The sequence below is a fragment of the Patiria miniata genome, unplaced genomic scaffold (assembly GCF_015706575.1).
Source record: "Patiria miniata isolate m_02_andy unplaced genomic scaffold, ASM1570657v1 HiC_scaffold_2, whole genome shotgun sequence".
Lineage (NCBI taxonomy): Eukaryota > Metazoa > Echinodermata > Asteroidea > Valvatida > Asterinidae > Patiria > Patiria miniata.
Genome location: NW_024037058.1, coordinates 1,914,641 through 1,937,923, shown reverse-complemented (window position 1 = coordinate 1,937,923; position 23,283 = coordinate 1,914,641). Strand labels below are relative to the sequence as shown.

The 23,283-nt window shown below is 40.4% G+C and overlaps 1 protein-coding gene across 3 annotated transcripts in view; it reads right to left on the bottom strand.

Annotated features, from left to right (window-relative positions):
• Positions 1–8,328: 8,328 nt before the first annotated feature.
• Positions 8,329–23,283, bottom strand: part of LOC119726987 (palmitoyltransferase ZDHHC5-like) — an 86,872-nt gene continuing 71,917 nt past the window's right edge. For all 3 annotated transcript variants that reach the window (XM_038198848.1, XM_038198850.1, XM_038198849.1), the window contains exons 8-9: positions 11,460–11,601; positions 8,329–9,452 (exon numbers count right to left, since the gene is read on the bottom strand). In XM_038198848.1, coding sequence (XP_038054776.1) covers positions 8,811–9,452; positions 11,460–11,601 — 784 coding nt within the window. In that variant the 3' untranslated portion in view covers positions 8,329–8,810. The remainder of the gene's footprint in view (positions 9,453–11,459; positions 11,602–23,283) is intronic.

Below are 23,283 nucleotides of genomic sequence, written 5' to 3'. Positions count from 1 at the left end.
CATGTATGCACATGCGCTGCAATACATGCACACACATGTACGTATAATACGCGTGTTGTACAATGTACATACAGCGTGTGCGCATTACATTTGTTATACGGCGCTGAAGTGGAACGCGTGCTGAAGTGTACCTTGTTGCGCTTCTGGAAAGACGTAAACTAGATACCGACTGAAAGCACTTCCGACTTGAGTCAAGTCTACTTTTTGACTGATGACGTCATCAAACCAGAAATAACTTGTACATGTATAAATGTATACTGAAATTTGATACATTTTTGTTTTAAACAAAATCATTAGTTGTATTGGAAAGGTAAAATGTTGGTGATCCTTTGTTCCGACATTAAATCAATGTGTGTTAGACAAACATTGTGCATGTGCAGGAAATTTTGACTGACCCCAATTCAGCTCAGTCTTATAAATGGAACTCCTTTTTTTGGCTTATGTGTATCTCAGTATGCCTCTCTACCTAATGTTGGTCCAAAAACTACATGTACATCCACACATTATGTTCAAATTGTAGTGGGGAAGGGAGCCTTTATACATGCACCCCCTTGTGTTACAAATACGTTATTTGTCAGCTTTTCAAGCCTTCAAGTTTTGCCCTTAATATTTCAAGAATTTCAATTTGAGAAGTGGATCAATTAATCACCAGACAGAAAAACTACTGGTTTAAAAAAAAAATGGTTTGGCAGTAAGCCTATACAGTTTAGACAACCTATGTGCTTGCGTTCTGTACAACCAGATTGTTACATTAAATTGAAGGATAACGCCACATACAAGTACTTGTAAATGGGTGAGAAAAAAATCTTCCACTGATGAATAAATGGCTCTTCGCTATAACAACTCTGTAGATACAGTATTCATAAATAAGAGAGTTTACCCATTCCCATTGGTCAAGAGCCGGTCACGTGGCCAGTCTTAAACGGTTGATAAAGACCAGTTAGCTGGTCTTAAAAACTTTTCAAGTGTTTGCCGTTTTATTGGTTGAACGTTCACAATCCTCACATAGGCATATGCAATACCAGTGAGTCAGTATTTAATAGTCCTAAATTCACACAACACTGGCACACCTGCGCTCTGCGTCACATCGTGCAGTACGCGCGACGCGCACGCCAATTGCCATAAAAGGAGCTGTTTACGATTACTCGTGAGAGGGACATACGATAACACAGCTAGAGGGGTGTTTTGAAAAACATGGAAGTAAAATTGTTGAACAAAATCGTTAGAAATTTACAACTTGTTTTGACTGAAAATTGTTTAATATTGTCATGACTGTTATGTTTATCACACAAAAACAATGTCAAATCACAGTTTCAAACTTTTATGAAAAAAAGGGTAAATTAAATGTACCATATGAGATAGCACACAACACAAGGGGGTGTACTAAAGCCCCCCCCCCCCCCCCAACAACAACAACTTGGACATAATGTGTGGATGTTCATGTAGTTTTTAAACCAACATTAGGTAGAGAGGCATACTGAGATACACATAAGCCCCTCCCCAAAAGAGTTCCATTTATGCTTCTGAGCTGAATTGGGGTCAGTCAAAATTGCCTGCACATGCACAATGTGTGTCTAACACACATTGTCGCCCAATTTGAAGGTGTTTTTGCAGCTTTGATTTTTCATGAATATGCCAGGTACACAATTTTTTTTTAATAATATAACTCTTGAAGATGCACTCTTTCCTAGAAAAAAACCTAGAAAATAATATCACCTGAGCCACATGGGGATTTCTCCCCTTGTTTTGGGCCAATTTTTATGTGGATTTGTGGCTGGGGCCATATTGGGGGTCACCTAAATCAGGGAAGACATCTACAATTGCTATTTCTTTCACATGAATGTCAATGTTAGTAGTCAGAGATTACATTAAAATTGAAATTAAAAAAAGTTAATGCAAAGTTCCAAGATTTAGGGGCCTTTCAAATTTGACGCATCATGACGGATCATTTTCGACCCCCCCCCCCTTAAAATTAAGGTGTGTGGTATGATGGGTATTATTTTCCTATATTCCACCTCTACTACAGTAGTTGTACCCATGTATCCAAATTCAGCTTCCAAATCAATTTCAATCTCAAGATATGGGTCCTTAAAGGGAATATACAACATTTGCGAACATCTAAAAACAAAACTACCAATTTTTTTACAAAATACCTTACTAGGATGTTGGTAAATAACAGTCTAAAGCATCCTGTAAAATTATGGCACCTGGTGTGAAGTCGTTTTCAAGAAAAGTGTTTTTTTTGTATAAATTCCAATGGTGGTTGGCCGACCACCGTTGGAAAAACCTGACTTTTTTTCAACTACTACTCCAATTTACCATTTTTTTTATTCAGTCCAAATTTTGTTTGCTATTGGTTATAAGTTCATGAATGGGTGCAGCTAGACTGGTTCCTTTATCATACAATTTTCCGGCATCTATAAATTGATCCATTTCATCTTTAGTGGAGTAAGGGAACCAGACTACATGTACTTGAACATTTTTTGCTTTTCTTGGTTTTAAACATGTCAGTGTAACAATATTTTATCTATTATACTAACCCCTCTTAAAGTTAATATCTGAAAATTACAGCAAAAGCCAATGATGTACATTCCCTTTAAAGTCAGCGAATCATTCTATGGGCCAGTCAGTTTCCCCTTTTTTTCTGGCAAAGTTCATTGAACTTTGTGCTACCGTAACACCTCAACAGAAAGCAATTTGAATTTTTGCTTTCAACCTCATCTATAGAACAACTAACAGAACCTTTCCACCAAGTTTGAACAAAATCTGTGACATATGGCGCCATGGCCTGTTGAATTGGCCTGTTGAATTGGCACGGAATGACCCCAAACGCCTTAACCTCTAGTTTTGAAAATGTTTTTGTTTATTCATTAAAAAACGAACACAAGTACGGGCCAAGTGAACCTGGCAGAGTTTGGCCAGTGCAAGGCTAAATTTTGAATGCGTTTAAACAAGCTGGGAAACTCTTTTAGTCAAGGAATGACTATATGACATGGAAAAACAACTCCTCCACAGCGACAATGCATTTTTTTCCGGAAAACTAAACTTACAATGCTTATTCTGCCTGTTGGTAAAAGCATTTTTAAAGCAATGGTTGGCTTCCAGAAATGCCGGAAAGGAACTGATGGAAAGCTCGATGAACAAACCTTCATTTAAACAACTTTGAAACATGCAATTGTTTGCTTCCCTGCGTGACAGCATCACTATTTTTTTTATTCTTGGTAACTGTGTGTAATGACAACATATTTAATATGTATTCGTATTATGTGCAAATATATGTAAAAATGTGTATCACACTACATCTTTACTGAATGGTTGCCTTTTCTAAACATTTTCTACCATTTTTGTTAATGTCAAATTTACTTTCAGTTATTTAAATAACTTCCCCCTTTTTTGTGTGCTTACATCACTCTACATGCGCAGAGGACTTAACTGTTTTCTACCCCCTCCCAAATAAAAAAAATAAAATAAATAAAAATCCATGTTTGGGATTTCAGTGCTCATTATCACTATACGGGGGATGTAGACACAATTTTAACCTATTACAATTAATTTGACACTGCAATTATTGTTATAAACACTGTTACAATATAACATTTGTTTGGGCATATGATCGCACAGTGATGTTCTTTTCGTGCGACCGATCCATAAGGCTCCTGTGACTGTGCATGTGCCTGTTGCAGCTCTCCAATACCACCCTGCATGTTTTAGCCGTGCATAGCATACGCGTGTGCATGCAATGTCATACTTTTCTGGATGCTAGTTGGGCATTAATTATAGCTGTGATTGGTCAAAACACAAAGGGAAGGTGCTTAATGATTCGGTCTATTGTGATTATCCCCATTATCTTTTAGAACCTAAGTCTAATTTTACAAACTAAGACGTAACGACACTCTAACCAATAGAGCCTGAAAGTAGAGAAGTCACACGGCGAGTTTCCAAGACTTGAATATGGGAAATATTGACTTAAAGTTTATTCACAATAGGTGAAAACATTATTAAAAGACATCTTGTAATTTTATTTCACTATATGATTTTACATAGAATCATGCCAACAATTTTACCCGTCAATTCCTAACAATCTAAAATAGGTTCGGATATATTTAAGATTTTTAGGAATTGACAGGTATACATTTTGGTAAATTGTTGGCATGATTTTTCTCTTTCTAGCTTAACGTTTGGAAACTGATAAATCCTCACTTTCCAAAAATTGTTAAACTAGTAGCAATTTTACAAAGGCCCTTTCTTTTATTCACAAAGTCAATGAATCCCAAAATATAACTGTACATTCAGGCTCCATTACCAAAATGTCCAATTCAGTCAAAATGCCAAATTCGTCCCTTTGACAAACAGATGAAGGAGAGGAAAAAAGGGGGAGGTGGTGGTGTCTTATAACCAGTTCACGCCAGGATTATTTTGACAAGAACAGGTTTTATTATCACTCGCCATCTAGCCAAGCAGATTGAAGTCATCACCCTAAGGCAGCACACTCATATTTCCGCCTAACTCGCTGCGAGCGGGTCGTCGACAGAAATTTCCAGCCTCGCTCCCTGCATTTTTATTTGTCATTCTGTTCCGATACCGCAAAACATTTTACGTGTATACACGGCCTCTGGTGCGAACTGGTTTACAATAGCGAAAAAGATTATTTAATACTGCCAATAAAAATACATCGGTGAAAGGCAAAAGGAAAATTAATGTTGAATTACCAATGTTGTTTTCCGTCTTCCAATAAGTTTATTATAAACCTTATAATGGGTGCGTTCAACTTGAAGTAGCTAACCCGGATCGACTCGGGTAAAGGCAGCTGGGTTTAATGAGAGCCGGTGTCATGCGAAAAACTGTTCGGTGCGAAACAACGTCCACTCATTCAAGGCAAACTGTAATCTGAATGACGTCACAGTGTTGCTAGAAGCTGGCCCTATGGCGATCATGCGGTCAGCTTATAAGTCGTCATGAATGAAATCGTTGGTCATTTTCCTTTTATGCCTTGTTTCAACTGTGACTTTTCTGGTTATTATTAAAAATCCCACCTGCAATTTCCACTAGAGCACTTTCGCTCATACCCACCGCCCAAACATTACTTCTGGATGTATGCCAGAATAAATTAATTTCTTTAAACACTTTACACCTGTGCATGACATGTGTACACAGAATGTACATGCATTGGATAGGGCAGTTAGCTCCCCGTGATGCTTTGTATGCCTATACTTCCTTCACGTGCCTGCTTTAGGCGGTGGGTACGAGTGAAGACAGCGCTCAGACACTTTTTAGCACCGGACAATATTGGGCACATATTACGTGCCAAATAGTGCCTGCATCGACTGCTCATGTTCAGCTGACACTATTTTGTACCGGACAGTTTTCTGCATGACAACTGCCAAATTGAATGCTTTAACATGGACCATCATGATCCTCAAGTGACGTGCCTATAATGACCCTTTCGGACTGCAAGTCACTTTGAGATTTACCCTTTCCATCAATTGCAAAAGTAACGTAGAATGGAATTATATCCTCTAAAATTGCAATGAACTCAACAAGTAATTAAGTGACTTTTGGGTTCACTCACGGATCCTCTACACACAGAAAAACGACTCATACTGAGCTTGTGTACAAAATGTACCGTACGGAACGGATTGTCTACATGCTTGATATGCCGCGTCCACGCATAGAGGAACACATAGAACATGTGGAACAAATGCGCACATGCACCATGATCGCAGTTTACACGTTTGCGGGTCAGAGGCCAAGCAATTGACCTATCGCAGTGGAATTGCGTTAGAATCGCATCAATGCAGCTTGCAAATTATTCAGAACAGGCACATTTTGAACTACACTTGGCCCAAGTCTGGGTTGCGCTCTGTCTGTATCATAGTAAAATATGCAGTTTACTATGATAGCGCATAATTATGTATACACTCTACACACTGTACCACAACACGCCCTCATGCGTCAAATCCATGACAACATGCTAAACACTGGACTGTTTTTCTGCCCTTTTTAAGTCCAAACGACAATGGGGTTGGGGAACCAGATTAGCTAAAAACGTACATGTACATGTTATTTTTATCGATTCAGCAACCCAGACTTCGTCAATCTGCAAGCGTAAAACACTTGTTTGTTCCACGTTTCTACACAGTCTATGGAGATTAATTTTCGCTGTGATTGCTTCTACCCATTTGGGTAGAAGCACAGTGTTTCAGGTAATTAGCGTTTACATTCCTAAAAACGTGCGCAGAGTGTTTTGATTTTATTCCTGTTCCTAACACGCAATCAGCGTTGTCTGCGTATTCGCACAACCACAGTTGCACACACACGCGCATCCTATGGTGAAGAGAAGAAACAGATACACACACGTGTACGTTCGAATGCTTTGAAACGCACAACACTTGGCGCTATCAATTGATCTCAACATCTGTTACAGGTTGACCACAACCATATCTAAAGTGCCCTTTAGTTTTGTACATTATTTATTCTGAAGTCACAATATTTCAATAGGGCAATATTAGAGTACTCAATATCGGTACTAAAAGGTTTGTTTGAAATGACCTATCACGGTAGAATCGTGTCAACGCAGCTTGTGATATATTGTCCAATTGCATTATATATGAATGGACGCGGAACGCGCAAAATCTGAGACAAACAAACTTAGTGTACAAAAACTCCACATAGGGTTGTCTAAGGGGCGTGGCTAACTCGCAAACGGCGATAGGTCAATAAGCATGACTTTAAGTTCAATTTTGAAACTTTTGAGAATCGTTATCCAGCCTCCCATACTTACTAAAAAATGATTGTGTTTTCAAAATTTGGTCATTTTGATTGGTCAAGATGTTTCTGGTATAATGCATAGTAATGATGTTGCATATGCATTGATGCATACATACATGACAGATTGATCAAGTTGGAATTGCTAACTTTTGCACCACATGTATGCACATGCGATGTTCAGGCACACACACACATGTACGTATAATACGCGTGTTATATAATGTACATACAGTGTGCGCGCGTATTGTTATACGGCACTGACGTAACGCATGATGAAGTGTAACTTGTCGTGCTTCTGGGAAGTAATTTTTGTGATTTTTTAAAACTTATTTTTAAGATACTGACTTAAGCAATTCCGAGTTGAGACAAGTCTAATTTTGAATGGCAATGCACCAGTATTTAACTCTTTCAGTGCCCGCGAGATTTAAAAAGTTTAACCCTAAAGTGCCCAACTTTGAGCGTTTTTTGTAATTGTTCAAAATTCTGTAAAAAAAAAGTAAATAAGTTTTACTCACTAAATTTGTTGTTTCTCTCTGGTATATACACCCTGAAACACTGTCCTGCACACGGGGGAATTCCGCACTTTTTTGCAGAAAATACGAGTGTCAGTGCTGCGCCCTCTCGCAAGAACACGAATGAAACAAATAAATACAGGTCGTACCTGAATGAAAATGATATTATTAGAAAGAGCGAGAGCGCCCCCTTGTGATAACATGCTTACTCTATCTCGTACATGTACGAGGCTTGGCGATTTTAAGTACGAGCATTACCTCGTACATGTACAAGGTTGGCACGGTTGAACTAACAAATATACCTCTTACATGTACGACTTTGGCACTGAAAGAGTTAAAAGACTGACAGAAAAGAAAGTTGGCCACTGAAAAGACTGCAGTTGCGTGCCCAGTCTCGTGCATGTGCACACTCAAGTGCCGTATCACGTATCTAACCAGAAATTTGAGGAAGTCTTTTATTCTTGAGTAGAGGATCCGTGGTCCATTTTGAGGAATGAAGAACGCATGCATGTGACATATTTCCACCAATGACTCCCCTCCACGAGTAGAGTCTGTGGGGGGCTAACCCCGGTTGAACAAATCGAACCACCCATAGTATACAAATATTGAGTGGCTCAGAGTGAAATGGGAGGAATATTATTGCAAGGTAAATTGGACTTGTCCATTGCAGGAGGCGAAGCCGAGTGAACTGGAAAAGCCCAGATTTTACCGAGCAACAATAGTCCTCCCATTTCACAATTGAAAGCCACTCAATATTTGTTTTATATAACTGATACATAGATCCTTGACATATTTGAACTTTTATTTCAATACAAAATTGGTGGAAAATATACTTCTCTCTTCCAAACCACCCCTTCAAGAAAATAAAATGTTTGAACCTAACTCTGTAGTGCTGGCTCTTTGGAACAATATGCGCTACGCGCCAACGCTGAACGCGCACACCAGCATGCATTTGCACTCAAAATAGCGCGTCATGGAACAAGAATGATCCTAACTGTTGAAAAGTATTTCCCATTCCCCATGGGCGAATGAGGCTTTTTGAGTCCCGGTGTGAATGGGAGCAATAACGAATGTCACGTGATGTGAGTTACACCAATCAAATGACAAGGATCTGTATGCCAGTTATATAATAATTTATTAAAACAATTGTAACTGGGTAAATTGCATTAAAGAATTGACTGGAGTGAGGTTTGCAGCTATTCAGTTGTCCTTTTGTGACTTATTTGAAAATGTGTAATTAAAGGCTGTGTCCTTCTCTGAGTGATCCCTGTTTGCAAATTCTGACCTTTGCAGGACTGTTATTGTTGACACCATTAAGACTTTCGGCATGAAAAGTAAGACTGGCAACCGGGGAACTTCCAACACAGGGTTGGATAGCTCATTTGGCCAGTCAGTATATAACTGGTACAGTATTCCAAGGTGACAGGATTTCAACCTCCTCCAGACAAATTCTTTTCCAACTTTGTAATTACTAAATACATACCTAATCAGTTTCCCTTTTGCGGTTTACTTGAGTGTTTATAAAATAAATTACACTGATATTTCATATTTATTAACCGAAGAAGACAATTCATCAGTATTTATTTCCAAATTGGTTTGAGTATGATTTTTAGAAACACTGCTATTACTCTCTGTTCCACTTTTTTTGTTACAACTATCATTATTATACATGTGACCTAGTTGCTGCTTTTTTCTCACATCTAGCTCTTCACTCATCTGTAAAGCTGTTACAAATGAGATTGGTCGACGTTTTCTTGGTGCATCATATGACCCATGGAAATGGGTACCATTAACAATAGGTTGTTTATTAACATGTACAGGCTCTTGACTTTCGAAAATATCTAGTTCATGTGAGCTTGGTATTCCATTCCCATGTCGAACTGCCTCTGCTGAATTTCTTTCTCTGTAGTTCTGACTTCTTGGTTCACTTATAGATTGAGTTACTACCGGCGAAGTGAATCCATGGGAGCTGGTGCTCACACTTTTTGAATCCTTTGAGCTGTTTTTGTTGTAACGGAAAAAATTTACCTTTGAATTGCTGCATGGGAGAGGAGGTGGGTCTGCCTCACAATCATCTCCTTGACTTTCATTGCTCAAACTGTGAATATCTACTGCATATTGAGCCCGGTGGTTGACTGGCGGTTGTTTAATTCCAAAAGGCTGTGATGTCAGCTGAAAAGTGAAGGGAGAATTTTATAATTAAAAAAAAAAAATTAACCAATAATCATCACACTAATTCAGAGGCCATTTTCATTGGCCAATACTGCAAAGGTGGATCAATTTGCTTGGCATGGAAATATAAGGATCTGCATAACTGTTTCAGATATGATGTAGAAGAGTCCTATATTTTAATCATTTAAAACAGACAAGTAGTTTTTATACTATTTATTCCCACAGAGTAGTGTGGTGGGAGTCCTCCCATCAAATACTCATATGTAATGCCATTCATCTGAATGTCACCTTTCCAGCATATTAAATTCGCTAAATGTTTGATGATAGCTGCCCCTATATAAACTATCCACACTGCCTTGTTGTTACAACTGATAATGTAGTAACCAATGGATAATGTATCACCAACCGATAATGTATCACAAATGACTGATAGTGTAGTAAAATTTGTATCCGATAATGTATCACGTGTCGACGGACAACGTAATTACCAACAAAATGTATCCGATAATGTATCACCACAAAATGGATCCTGTATCAACCAATAACGTATGAAAATCAACTGATAATGTTTCAGTATGGACAAAGTATATAATCAGCAAATCAGTGCTGAAATGAAGACAGGTTTTTTTCCTCCGGAGACTTGGCCTCTCCGTAAAATCAAAAAATGGGGGGGGGGGGGGGGGGGGGGGGGGGGGGGGGGAAGAGGGGCTGGTACCATTCTTCCAATGGGGATGATCTGACGATGATAAACACTATACAGCAAATAGCATTTTGTCATTAAGGTCTTGGTTTGTACCAAGTTTGAAGTCAATCCGATGAAATGAAGTGTACAATTGTGGAAGCAGAATAAAATTGTAAATATTAAAAAAAATCATAAAAAAATCAACCGATGACGTCATCGTGACGTCACTTTGGATTTTGCAAACCAGTACCATTTTCTACCAACCCACCAAATTTGATGGCGATCGGACCTTCCCTTATATGTTTTTTAAAAATTGCATTTTTCATGACGTCATGATGACGTCACACATTTAAAAAAAGTTTATGCTAATACCTATTACGTAACAAACCAATTACAAAAAGAATTTTGCATGTTGCGTTCGTGAGATATGGTTAAAAGGTCCAAAAATTCAAATATTCATATAAAATCGCATGATGACGTCACCTCATTTTTTTTTTATCTATAACACATCCCAGTCTACCCACATACCAAGTTTCAACTCAATCAGACTTACTGTTCTGTAGATATAGGACTTCAAAATATGCACGTTTGTGATGACGTCACGTGACCCCTGATGACGTAATCATGACATCACTCTTCGGGACACAACTTTGCCACAAGGACAAAGCATATGCTTAATTTGAAGTTCAATGCCAAAAGTTTTGAAGTTCAATGCCATTTGAAGTTCAATGCCAAAAGTGGTGTGTACTAAAATCGTGCACAAAGTCTATGGGATTTTTGGCACAAAAAGAAGAACCCCCCACCCCCAAAAAAATCAGAACAAAAAGAAAGGCTTTTTCGCAAATAGCCCAAAAAAATCAGCACAAAACCAAAGGCTTTTTCACAAATATGCGAAAAAGTAAAAAAATCGTAACAAAAACAAAGGCTATTTTGGCTGGTTGCTGAAACAGCCAATAATGGCTTTTCTGCAACAATGCAGAAAAGTCAATGATCTTTTCCCCCAAATATTCAATGAAGATTAATTAACTTAGCTAGATGAAGACTCTTGTCTCTTGAAGATGAAGAACCAATAACAACTAGCCTTCGTTGAAACAACTAGCCTATGAACTTGAAAAGAACTTATAAACACATCTTTTCTGACCACATTCTAAGAGATTAAGGGCAGATTTAAGATGGCAGCAGTACTGCATGGCATTGTGCTTGGGCACAAGAAAGCGCAGTCTGCTGGTATTAAAGCTTATCAAAGGGAAATATATAAGTGTAGGCGCTATTTGGGTAAGATGAACTATGTATACCAGTACTAACACACTTAAATATTTACTTACTTTATAATTGCTGTTAATGTTGGGTCTTACTGTTTCATCGATGTCTAACTGAACGTGACTGTGTGCAACACTGTTTTCAGTCTGATGAGAAGGCAAGTACATGGAAGCCAAAGTCACTGAAAATCCTTTGTAGCCAATGTACCTGTGAATCAACCAAAATAATTGGAAAATTTATATGGAATACAAATTAAAGAAATGTTTTACATCTCTATTAACACTGATTCATTCATATTTATAATTTAAATATGTAGTCGGGACACTAATAATGGGCCAGCCGAAGTGGAATTTTACACTTAGGAAGGTATTTTTTTGGTAATAGCAGGCAATCATGTCAGACAAATAAGTCATAGGATGGGGAAGAAATTGTAGGTCGAAACGTGTATTTCTTTCGATTTCGGGAGAATTCGGACACCAATTATTTATCCATTTATAAGAAGATACCTTTATTTTATTGTATGTTACTCTGGGATTGTAATTTAGTTAATATAAATTATGCCACCTCCATGTATGACGTTATACTGCAAAAAAAGTGATTTTTTTTCTTCTTCATGAAACACATATAACGCATTAATTTAAAATGACACTTGGCACTTCAGTCATGTCGGTCATTACTCTGAAAGTTTGTATCCGTATTTAGGGACTTGGATGGTAGTTCTGGAAAATTAAAAAGTGCTTACTCAATGTCTTCAAGTAAATCTATATTATTACATTGGCCAGCTGGCTTGCAGCACACCTGCAGGAAAGCGTGCACCTAAAATTCTGTCATGCAGAAGTAGTCCGAGTAACTAGAACTCTAAAGATCGCTTTTTTAACATTTGGACATGGTCGGGCGATAGAAGAGTCCAAGATCGATGGCCCTATTGCGGTTACTTATAATTTGTTTTTACCATTTTCACTCGTACCCCCAATCAAAATTGTCAGATTTCACTCCCAAAACGGTCTTCAAACTGCCTTAGGGATGAGATCAAAAGGATTTTTCCCGTTCCGACGCGAGCGCACGGGAGGAACAGGCCTATTGTGCCTAATCCCCCGGGCACCCGCGTTCACCTGGGCCCCGTTCAGACCGCGGGGTCACGCCCAAAATGACGATGGATAATGGGAACTGCACAAATAATATCCGAAGAAACATTGGCCAACACTGAAATTGACAAGGACACTTTGGAAATACAAGTAATGGTTGCGATAAAATAATGTTTGTTGTTTTCTCCTCTCTTGCAGGCGATGTATAGTTGAAGATGGAGAGTGATTTAACTTGTTAAAATGTTCAACAAATTGAGAAGACGTCTCGGGAAGTAGAGTTACACGTACATTGTTTATAATTTTGTGTATTAAAGGGAAATGTGCCACAATTTACTCCCCGAATGTTGCTGTTTAGACAGGAAACAAAAAGCTTGGTAGTGTGTGAGATAATTGCTGCAGCAATGTCGGTATTGGACCAAAATATAAGGGGATAAAAATTATTGGGGAACAACCTTGACGGAACTTTTTTTCTTTTCCTTCTCACGACTATGTAGGCCTAGTTTCTTTTTCTTTTTTTAAACACATTTCGTATACTGTAATGGTACTTTCATCAGAGGGGAACTTGCCAAAATGTGAAGGTAACAAAACTGAATGGGAAAGTAGCAACATTTGTCATGGTGTTAATAAGATTTATAACAGAATGGACATTAAATAGGTTTATGAAATGTGGGTTATTTGCCCTCGCTAGAAACAATTTACGGCAGTAGGATTAGGGTAGGGTACCGGAGACCGATTAGGTGTATTTAGGTGTGATCACAGCAAACAACCTTGGCCCTGACACGAACCAAGATCTTCGGCGATTCAGGTACACTACAGTCCTGCAAAAGTCTCGGCAAGGTTTAATTCAGCGACTACTACACATACATAGAATTTTGGAGATGGACACCATGGGAAAATAGGTTAGTAGCTGGGGAACTCTTACCAATACTATAAAGGGCAAACCCTGCACATTTTTATTTTAAAATTGAATTTCTAAAAACCAGGGAGGTAGCCATAGCTGGGACCAGGCCTAGCTTATAACTTGAGCTGGCACTGCATGATTCGTCAGGTTGGCCTCTAGCAGCGATCAATGTCAACTTCCCAATAGTTTTCACAAAGAATTCCCTGAATGTCAGTTTGAAATTTCATTGGGAGAGATTTCCTTTTTGTTATTTTTGAAAATGTTCTCATTCTCCGATGTCTAGAGCAAAATGGCAGTCTGCCGTGCACGTGATGCGAGCCGAACAACGAAAGGCACGAAACTTACTTGCGACGGCCGTCCGATCCGATGTGAAGTCTACACACGTGAATGCACGTGGCCATGGGTGGAATGATATTGCATAACGAATTTCACTATTGGCTAACGCAATGTCAACAAAGACTTGCTTTCAGCAACCTAAAAGCGTTTAGTAAAAAAAAAAAGATCGTTAGGACACTTTGCTTCCTTGATTCCCCCCCAATTTCTCCCAAAAATGTCATTGAAAATAGGTTTCCATGATGCATGGCGTCCCTAGGCTCAAAAGTTGTGTAGCTTGCGGTCAACCAATAGAATTGCTTGTTGGGCACAGACATTGCCGTGGGTGGATATTTCCCCTAGCACGCAATACCGCACCGAGCTGTAAACAGCTGGCCAGCGCAGAAAATGCATGATGCACGCACACGTATATGGCGGAACATGATCATGAGACACACAGACCAGACTTTGGGCTGCGTTGCATGCAACGACATAACGTGACGAAGGAGCCAAACGGAACGCAACGAACATATTTTTGTACAGGCAGACAGACTAACTTATAGACCACGATGCTTTGTTCTGGTATTCAGATGCCACCAATATATCAATAAAAAAAACCTGAAACACTATTAAAAAACCTGAAACCACCCTTATGCCCTTTCAAAAATGTGTTTTCTGGATGTTTCAGACCAAATCCATCGCTTTTAATATGTCACCTTTTTGGGTCGGTCGGGTGATCCAAACCATTAGGCATTTTTTATTTGGTTCAAGGAATTATAAGGACGGCCAAATTATTGGTATCGATACGCGATATAATGGGGATGGGCATGGTAAGGACCCTGGCCACGTAGCTGGGTGGAATGGGGTCACTGGTCGTTGAGGTAATAAAAATAAACTGCGTAAACAAAAATGATCGAATAATTACACAGGTCAATCAGTGTATCAAAATATAACATGTACATGTATTTTATTCTCCGATAAATTATGCCATCGAACAATAACAGTGATTATATAATATGGCGCACACAGATTTATTCTCAATGTGAAATATTGTCAATGGACCGAAGCAGTCATTAACTTTTCGGAAACAACAAAGGGAGCGGTAAGTGTTTTGCGTCCATACAGTTTTCAACACTTCACCGAACAAATCCACAATCGCTACGCAAACGTGGTCTTGGACATGCATTTTGTAACATAGGCGATGCACCTCTATTATATCATTCTTCATTTCTCTTGCGAATCCTGATCAGTGAACACGTACTCTGCAGTCTTATTATGTCTTCAACTAAACTTATAATAAAGTGGCTGAATTCGAAATGGTTTGGCGTTGAAGAATCAGTCCCTAGGAGCAGGGTCAAGACTCGTGGCCCACTGGAGGTCGGCATGGAAGTCCAGGTGGCCTACAAATCTAGTCAGCACAAGGCAGATGTTGTGCAGCTCAGCGAGAAGAGTAAATTTACTTTCCTCCATTCAGTAAAAGAATTTTTTTTTTTAATTAAGTGTAAAGAATAATGCCGGTGCATATCCGGTTTTACCATTCAGAAATCGGCTTGGTAGATTTCCAGTGTTCAAGTCTTAATTTATGATCATGGTAGGCTAATCAACTGATGCAAGTGTGTCATTGGTGTCGAATTGCCGTCATTGACATATCTGGTTGCAGGGGTGGGAGTGGAGTTTAAAAAAAATAGCTGAAAATAGCTGAACCTGTAAATAACCGAACCTGCGAGCATGAAGCCCTTACGGCATGGGGTCCGGGGCCCGCCCAAGGAAAAATTTTGAAATGTAGATGCTCTGTGGTGCCTTTTAAAGCCTCCTGGGCGTATTGGTCGAAAATGTTTTGCAATTTATGCATGTTTTTAAGTTAACTTTTCCTTCATATTGGCTTGAAACTGCCTAAATGGCCAACTTGTATATGAAAACTGGGAAATTCGACCACGTTTTCCATATGTTAACTCCTTACTGCAGATGATACACATCGCGTGTCCTGGCTTCTGGATTTTTCTAATCGAGTCGCGTAATTTCTACCCATTAACCATATGTTCCATCCAAATGCATTTTTACGGATTCGTAACCTGAGGATCGGTCTTGTCAATGTCCGTATCAAACTTCGAACCTCTTTGGATAATAACACATTTGTGTTGCACTGACATCTTGCGGAATTAATAATGTCAAAATACATTCGAAACATTCGAAATGACGCACTAACGTACGTATCAGCATGCAGCGGAATACATGCAGGATGCGTGCATGCAATGAAATGCACACATGACCTTTGCCCTGCATGATGCCCTCTACCGGCACGGCGACAATTTACTAGTCTTATTTGAAGGCTTTATATTTGCAACATGGAACGGTCACAAAGAGTCCCAACGCGCTTCATGGCGCATGTGTGAATATTCATATTTATCTGCAGCCAATCACAGCGCAATGACTGTTGGTTCCCCGGATGCGGTTTACATGTTATGTACAATACATTGTACACACGCAGCTTCGAGCTGAAAAATGCATGCACATGGCATCGTATAGTACCCACACGTACGTATATACGTATGTACATTGAACACTCGCTTGCACGCACCACAGAGCTATGTGTATGGTAAAGAGAGCGGATCGTGTGCGTTCGGCGGCGGCGGAAAATAAAATAGACAGAAATAAAATCAATGCTTACGGGCGGGGGAAAAAGCGGGGGGAAATCTGGACCATCGGAAGAAAAAAAGTGGAAAACAAAATGTGGCACACTGAACAAAAAAGCGGAAATCCGCTAAATAGTGGAGACTTCACACCCCTGCTGGTTGAAAACATTTAAAAATTTTCTAATTAGCCTATCGCATTGTTCCAATTACACATCGTAGTTATAGAGGAATAACTTTGCCAATTTTGTGCACCATCCTTTTCTATTTTTCAGTGTTGGAGGTCTCGAGGCCGATTTTCATGGCCTCGGCCTCGGCCTTGGCCTCGGAGGTGCAAGGCCTCGGCCTTGGCCTCGGAGCCTTCCGGCCTCGGCGAATCGGTCGAGGCCGGCTCGAGGCCGCCCATTTTGATGTGTTTTCTATTCTAATTAATTTTAATTTTTTTACCGTATCAAACCCTCGAGATTCTGCCGCAGTGGGTTCCGTGAAACGAACGCATATACAATATACGCACGAATGAACTGGAAATGGTTGCATTGAACGTACTCACGTACGTAGCATCTTCGCCTAGCCTGCGCTTCAGCTTTCCACGTGCGTGCAAGCGTTGTAACTGTTACCGCGTGCCAGACTACATAAGTCTGGCACCAATCCCATCTGCGTACAATAACATGTGGTAGTAGACTAGTCTGGTTTGCAGTATTGTACAACATTTTCTCGTTTCGCCTCTGTACCCCGACCTTTAAAAATGATTTGCGGCAAGGATTGGCAAGCTTAATTATTTTTTTTTATAGGCCACTGTTTCAGTAAAAGTCTGATTTTTCTGGGTACGATCGAGTGTACTAGTCCGTACCATTTTTTTTCATAAAGATATGATAAAAACAGTTACGATTTATCAAGTAGATTTTATTTTTACACGTTGATTTAAATGAAAGTTCCGGCTCACACGGTAATGTTTGGCGCAAATGGTCGATATGGAAAGCGCGATTTCAGAATTCGTTTTTCCATCCAAATGAATGCGAAGTTCTGAATGAATGTTTTAATAAAAGGAATCAGTATTCCTCGTGGTACCAGGATACTTTTTTGTATTTTTAGAGCCATGTTGATACTTATTACATGTATAAGCACGGTTTGAAATTGACTAATTTTGCGTGGTTACAGATATACGGCCAAAACCTCTGGACTCCCTACCTCTTGCCATGTTCTTAAAATTCTTCGAAGCCATTGGATTCAAATCGAATGATCCGAGAATTCATGGTCATTTTGATGAACTGAGTGATATCATGCACGCATATTCCGTGTTGCCGTGTTGTTTGGAGCGGGATTGGCCACTGCCAGACTTTGTGTGGTACCGCGGTATTAACAGTGATAATGCGTGGACACTTATCCCGTTGTGTGGAGCGGGATTGGAACTATGCTTTGCCCGTGCGTAATGGCGGGCCGTCTGGCATTGTCTGGGCCCAATTTCATAGAGCTGCTTAAGCAGAAAATTTGCTTAAGCACGAAAAAAAAATTGCTTAGTAAAATTAGGTTACCGGCCAAAACTCCATGTGATGTTCATTGCTTGTGACTGGTATTTAGCTGTTGTTTACTTAGCATAACAATCGCATGGAGTTTTTGGCCGGTAACCTGATTTTATTAAGCAAGACGTTTTTGTGCTTAAGCAAATTTTGTGCTTAAGCAGCTCTATGAATTTGGCCCCTGGTCGCAGGCGCGGTGTTTGCTCGGCGCGCGCCTGGACAGTGCGAAGGTCAGGGGGGGGGGGGGGTCGAAACTTTTTGGTCATGAGTGGTAAAAACCTGATTCAAAAATCAAGTTGTTGTTTATTTAATGAGGATTCCTATGATATTAAGCATTTTGATGTAAATCTTACAGAATAAAAACTCAAAATTTGGCCATTTAAATTGTTGTATCTCCAAAGGGCAAACACCAATGAGCCTGACTCAAACGCCATTGATTTTGTTGTGTAATTTGCTTTCAGTGATACAAAACTTGAGATTTCTTACCTAAACAAATAAAATTCGCCGGACTCCCTACAAGAGGAAACCCATTGCAAGCTGTAAATTTGTAAGCCAGGCACTCCAAAACTCAGTGAATTCAAATAAAAAGATGTTAAAACTCCAACATAATCTTAGCCTTGTTTTAGTGATTTATATTTTATTACATGTTTTGACAGCCGGCCTCGGCCTCGGCCTTGGCCTTGGAGGTGGTGGCCTCGGCCTTGGCCTTACGGTTGTGGCCTCGGCCTCGGCCTTGGCCTCGGAGGTTGTGGCCTCGGCCTTGGCCTCGGCCTCGGAGGTTGAGGCCTCGACTACAACACTGCTATTTTTGTTTTACAAAACAAGCTCATACATGTCGTAATTCAAGCTCTTTCAGTTAAACCCATTTGCGTAATGTTTATTGCAGAATTTACACAAGTAAGAATCAAGGGCCTTATTTTGCGTATTTCTGTGCTTTATTTTCAGAGAGACTTGTAGATAGCTCAGACGACGATGATGATGACGTACCACTGGCTGCTCTTAAGATGGCCACCAACGTATCCAGGCAGCCCCCAAACGAAGCCCTGACCATCCCAGAACTCACCACCCAGCCCCCGGACTAAGCCCCAGCCGTCCTGGAGCCCACCATCCAGCCCCTGGACAAAGTCTTAACCGTCCTGGAACCCACTACCCAGCCCCCGGACGAAGCCCCAGTTGTCAAGGAACCCACCAGACAAGACAGCTAATGACTCGTCACTGCTGCTGTTCCAGCAGTGCATCATCGCTCAGAATGTTTTGATTCTATCAAAACTGGACGGCCTTTCTAAGATTGTGGAGGAGCTGCGAGTGGAAATCCAGGAGCTCAAGGAAGAGAAACAGCGATCTCGCCCGCACAGCGGTCGAACTAGTGTCAACTGGAGGACGAACGGGTGCTGGTAGGGTCTAACGAAAAACTCGGTAGTAATTAACAAAAGCGAGTTTGACGACGTATTCGCGAAGGTGAACAATGCCAAGGACCTCATCGTGAAACTAGTGGGGAAACTCATCCGACCGGATGAGCTTGCAAGATCAAACTTCCACGGTGGAGATGTATTCAACGGGAAGAGTTGGGTCAGGAAAGAGGCTCTGCAAAAGCATCCCACCCTCAAGGTCATCTTTGCATAGGCAAACTTGACTTCCCGCGGGACTTTGAAGATGCCGGTCTTAACAAGATCAGAGACAGCCTGACTGGAAGTGCAGGAAGGTTGCTGCTTCCTTCCGTGTGAAGCGTATTTTAACAGTTAATGTGATGATAATAGTTATCACGTTTTTATAAACTTTTAACAATCACTATTTAATACACTCCATGAAAAGGTCAGCCCTGCGACAGCTAAATTTATGCTGGGCCACAATTACATGTATTTTGAAATTTGTAAACTTATTTTTCTAACGTTGGCGGGATTTTTTTTGTACGATGTGTCGTAACCCAAAACCATTTTCGGAGTGAATAATGAAAAGCCACCATATTAAGAAGGCGCACATTAGTACATTTTGATGGCTGAAATATAGTTCTCTGCCAGTTTTATTTTCGTAGTATGATCATACCTTGACTATTATGTTATTTTGGTATAAACTCAAGAGGGACTTTTGGTGTAAATACATGTACATAGTTCTCGGCTAGGTTTATTTTCATAATATGATCTTATCTTGGCTATTTTGTTATTTTGGTATAAAGTCTAGAGGGACTTTTTGTGTAAATACAATGTACATGTATTTTTAAAATTAAATCACTCAATTTTCTCATATCACAACTCAATGGCCTGATGTCATGGTTTTTGTTTCAAACAAGTCGCCTAAAAAATAATTGATTTATAAACTGTTTTGACCCATCATTTCAAATGAAACCAGTTTACAGTTGGGCCCAACAGTAAAATTATCAACTTCCCAACATAGAGGTTTATATTTCACGTCTATTTGCATTGACCATTCATTATTGGACCATCTAAAATATTCTTCCGACGTACATCCGCCGTGAAGAATTGCTATCTCACCGTCCGACTTCCACTCACCTGTATTCTTTTCTTCCTTCCTTCCTTCCTTCCATAGAGTGCAGTCCTCAAAAGATGAGTATAGTCGCACTGTGGTGTGTGTATGAGTGTGAATGCGTGCAGCTGCAGTATGTACAGATGTGCAAAGTAAACAAAAAATGATGTATGTGGTTTACATCACTGGTTGATCCCTTAGTGCAGACTTGAAGGCGTCAAGGGATGTAGATGCTGCAGGGTCCTTCTTAAGTGTGTTCCAGTCAGAACTTTGCTTTCTTGGTGACTGTATTTATGTGTGTGTTGAAGTTTAGCTTCGAGTCTACGTGCACTCCTAGGTAATTTGGCCGAGTCTACAAGTTCCAATTCATGCCTGGGATGGTGTAGGTCGTTAAGATTGGAGTGCGTTTGTTGGTAATACGCAGGACTTGGCACTTAGTTGCAATGAATTCCATGAGCCACTAAGTCTCCCACTCTTGGAGTGAATTCAGATCTTCTTGAAGGTAGGCACTGTCTACAGGTGATGAAATTCTTCTGTAGAGTACACTGTCATCTGCGAAGAGTTTGGTTGTAGAGTTGATGGCATGTTCTGGTAAGTCATTGATAAATATCAAGAATAACAGGGGTCCTAGGACGCTCCCTTGTGGTACACCAGATGTCACATCCGATTCAGAACTAGTCTGGCCTTCAAGGAGAACTCGCTGGGTGCGGTTACTCAGGAAGTCTGTTGTCCATTCCAAGATGTTTCCTTGGATGCCGTAGAACTGAGTTTTGAGAAGTAGACGACGATGGGACACCTTGTCGAAGGCTTTAGCGAAGTCGAGTAGAATCAGGTCGATCTGTGACTTATCTGCCAAACATTTAGCCAGGTCGTCGATGGTGACTATCAGTTGTGAGTCACACGATCTCCTTTTCCTAAAGCCGTGTTGGGTGTCTGTGAGGATGTCATTGTCAACTAGGTTTCATGTGTTTACATCACCATATTTCACATACCTCTGCCATTGCTGGCGGCCATGCACATGGGAGAATGGGCATTAACATCACAAAGGACGCACACAATGGGACTTTTAATGAGCTTGGGTCCTTCACTGGGCGCCTGGTAAGCCGGGCGTTCTACTCCGGGAGAACGGGTCTATTGTTGGATTTAGTTAATCCCCATTCAGAACGGGAGGAATGCGGGCGTTCGCGTCGGAACGGGACTAATCCTTTTGATCTCCTCCCTTATTTTGTTGATTTCTCGGATATGACAAATTATTTAGGAAAATGGTAACCACCATCTGTTAGGCCAACAAAAAAAAAGGTCTCCGGTTTCTGGTATCCGCGCGCGTCGCCGTAGCCATGCGCGTCGGCAAAATGAAAAAGTTGTTTTTTTCAATGAAAGATGATGTCTCAAAACCGCCAAACTCACTGGTTTGACTGGAATCCTGCTGCTGCACAATTTTAACGTGTTTTTAGATGGGGTTATGATCGAGAATAAGCTTTATGTGGCCTCTCTGGTCTCCCATAATATTTGCACTAAGTTTAGTCAGGCACCATTTGCAGTCATCAGCCGACATTTGAAGCAAAAAAAAACAGGTAAAAAAAAAAAAAAAGCCGCGTCGCCGCACCACTTTTTGGGCAAGCTCCATACCAGAAACCGGAGACTTTTTTTTATTGGCCTTACATAACCATTTCTTCTTTTTCTTGACACCACGAACTTCATTTTACTGTCACGGATGACTGAGCACCAAGTGATGTAACTGACATGCCAAAAATGGCCTTGTACCACATGCACCATAAGACTAATTGACAGTTATCGGAGACAGAGACGTTTTCAGGAATGCGTTCACAGCAATGAGAACCAGCGCAGAGATTTGCTTTGAAAGGAATGGGGGGCATGTTGAAGGACAGTGGGGTTATGACTTTGATAATGTACGTCCTGGATTTTGTTATTTTTAACATGCTGAGAGCTGTCAATTTGTCTTATGGTGCATGTGGTACAAGGCCATTTCTGGCATGTCCGTTACATCACTTGCTGCTCAGTCATCTGTGACGGTAAAATGGAGTTCATGGTGTCAAGAAAAAGAAGACATGGTTATGTAACAAATGATGGTTACCGTTTTCGTAAATAATTAGTCATATCCGAGAAATCAACAAAATAAGCTCGGTTTCCTTTTGTTTGAAACACAGTGTGTAGACAAGGTTGCACCACGTGATACTAGTTCGATCTAAGAACCGGTCTCATAGGTGCAGGAGAGGAAGAAGCCCAATTGATAATTGCCTACCAGGGGACGAGAGACAAACAAACAAACAAACAAACAAACAAACAACCAAAACGACATGTTTGTTGGTCGGCGGATAGGCCCTGACAAGAAAAAAAGAAGAAAAAAAAAAGAAGAAGAGACATGTTTGTTGGTTGGCAGATAGGCCCCGACAGAGAAAAAAAAACAGCGTTGCTGTTGAAACCCCTCAGCCAGAGTCAAGTTATCATCCAGAAACCATTAACCTTTGACCTTTTGACCCCAAAACCAATCCCAACTTGCCTGTACCCAAGGGCAACCCCCTACCAAAGGTACACAGCAAAATGTGATTTCTAACTCAAGTTTTCATCTGGAAACCATTTACCTTGACCTTTGACCTTTTGACCTCAAAACCAATCCCAACTTGCCTACTCTTAAGGGCAACCCCCTACCGAAGTTACAATCTCAAACAACATTTCTAACTCAAGTTATCATCCGGAAACTAAGCTGCCCGAATGGACATACGGACACATGGACGGACGGACGGAGGGACGCCGTAGGCGATGACAATACCCCTCGAGCCTCTCGGCTGAGGGGTAACAACAACAAAAACAAAACTAGAGTTTCGCGTTTGTTGAGTTACAAACGCAAAGTGGTCGGGCGGACAGCCTTTTCATTATACACTGCCCAGTTAAGTTAGGAATATATGTTTATGTAGAAAAAAAGGATCACGAAATTAAATCCC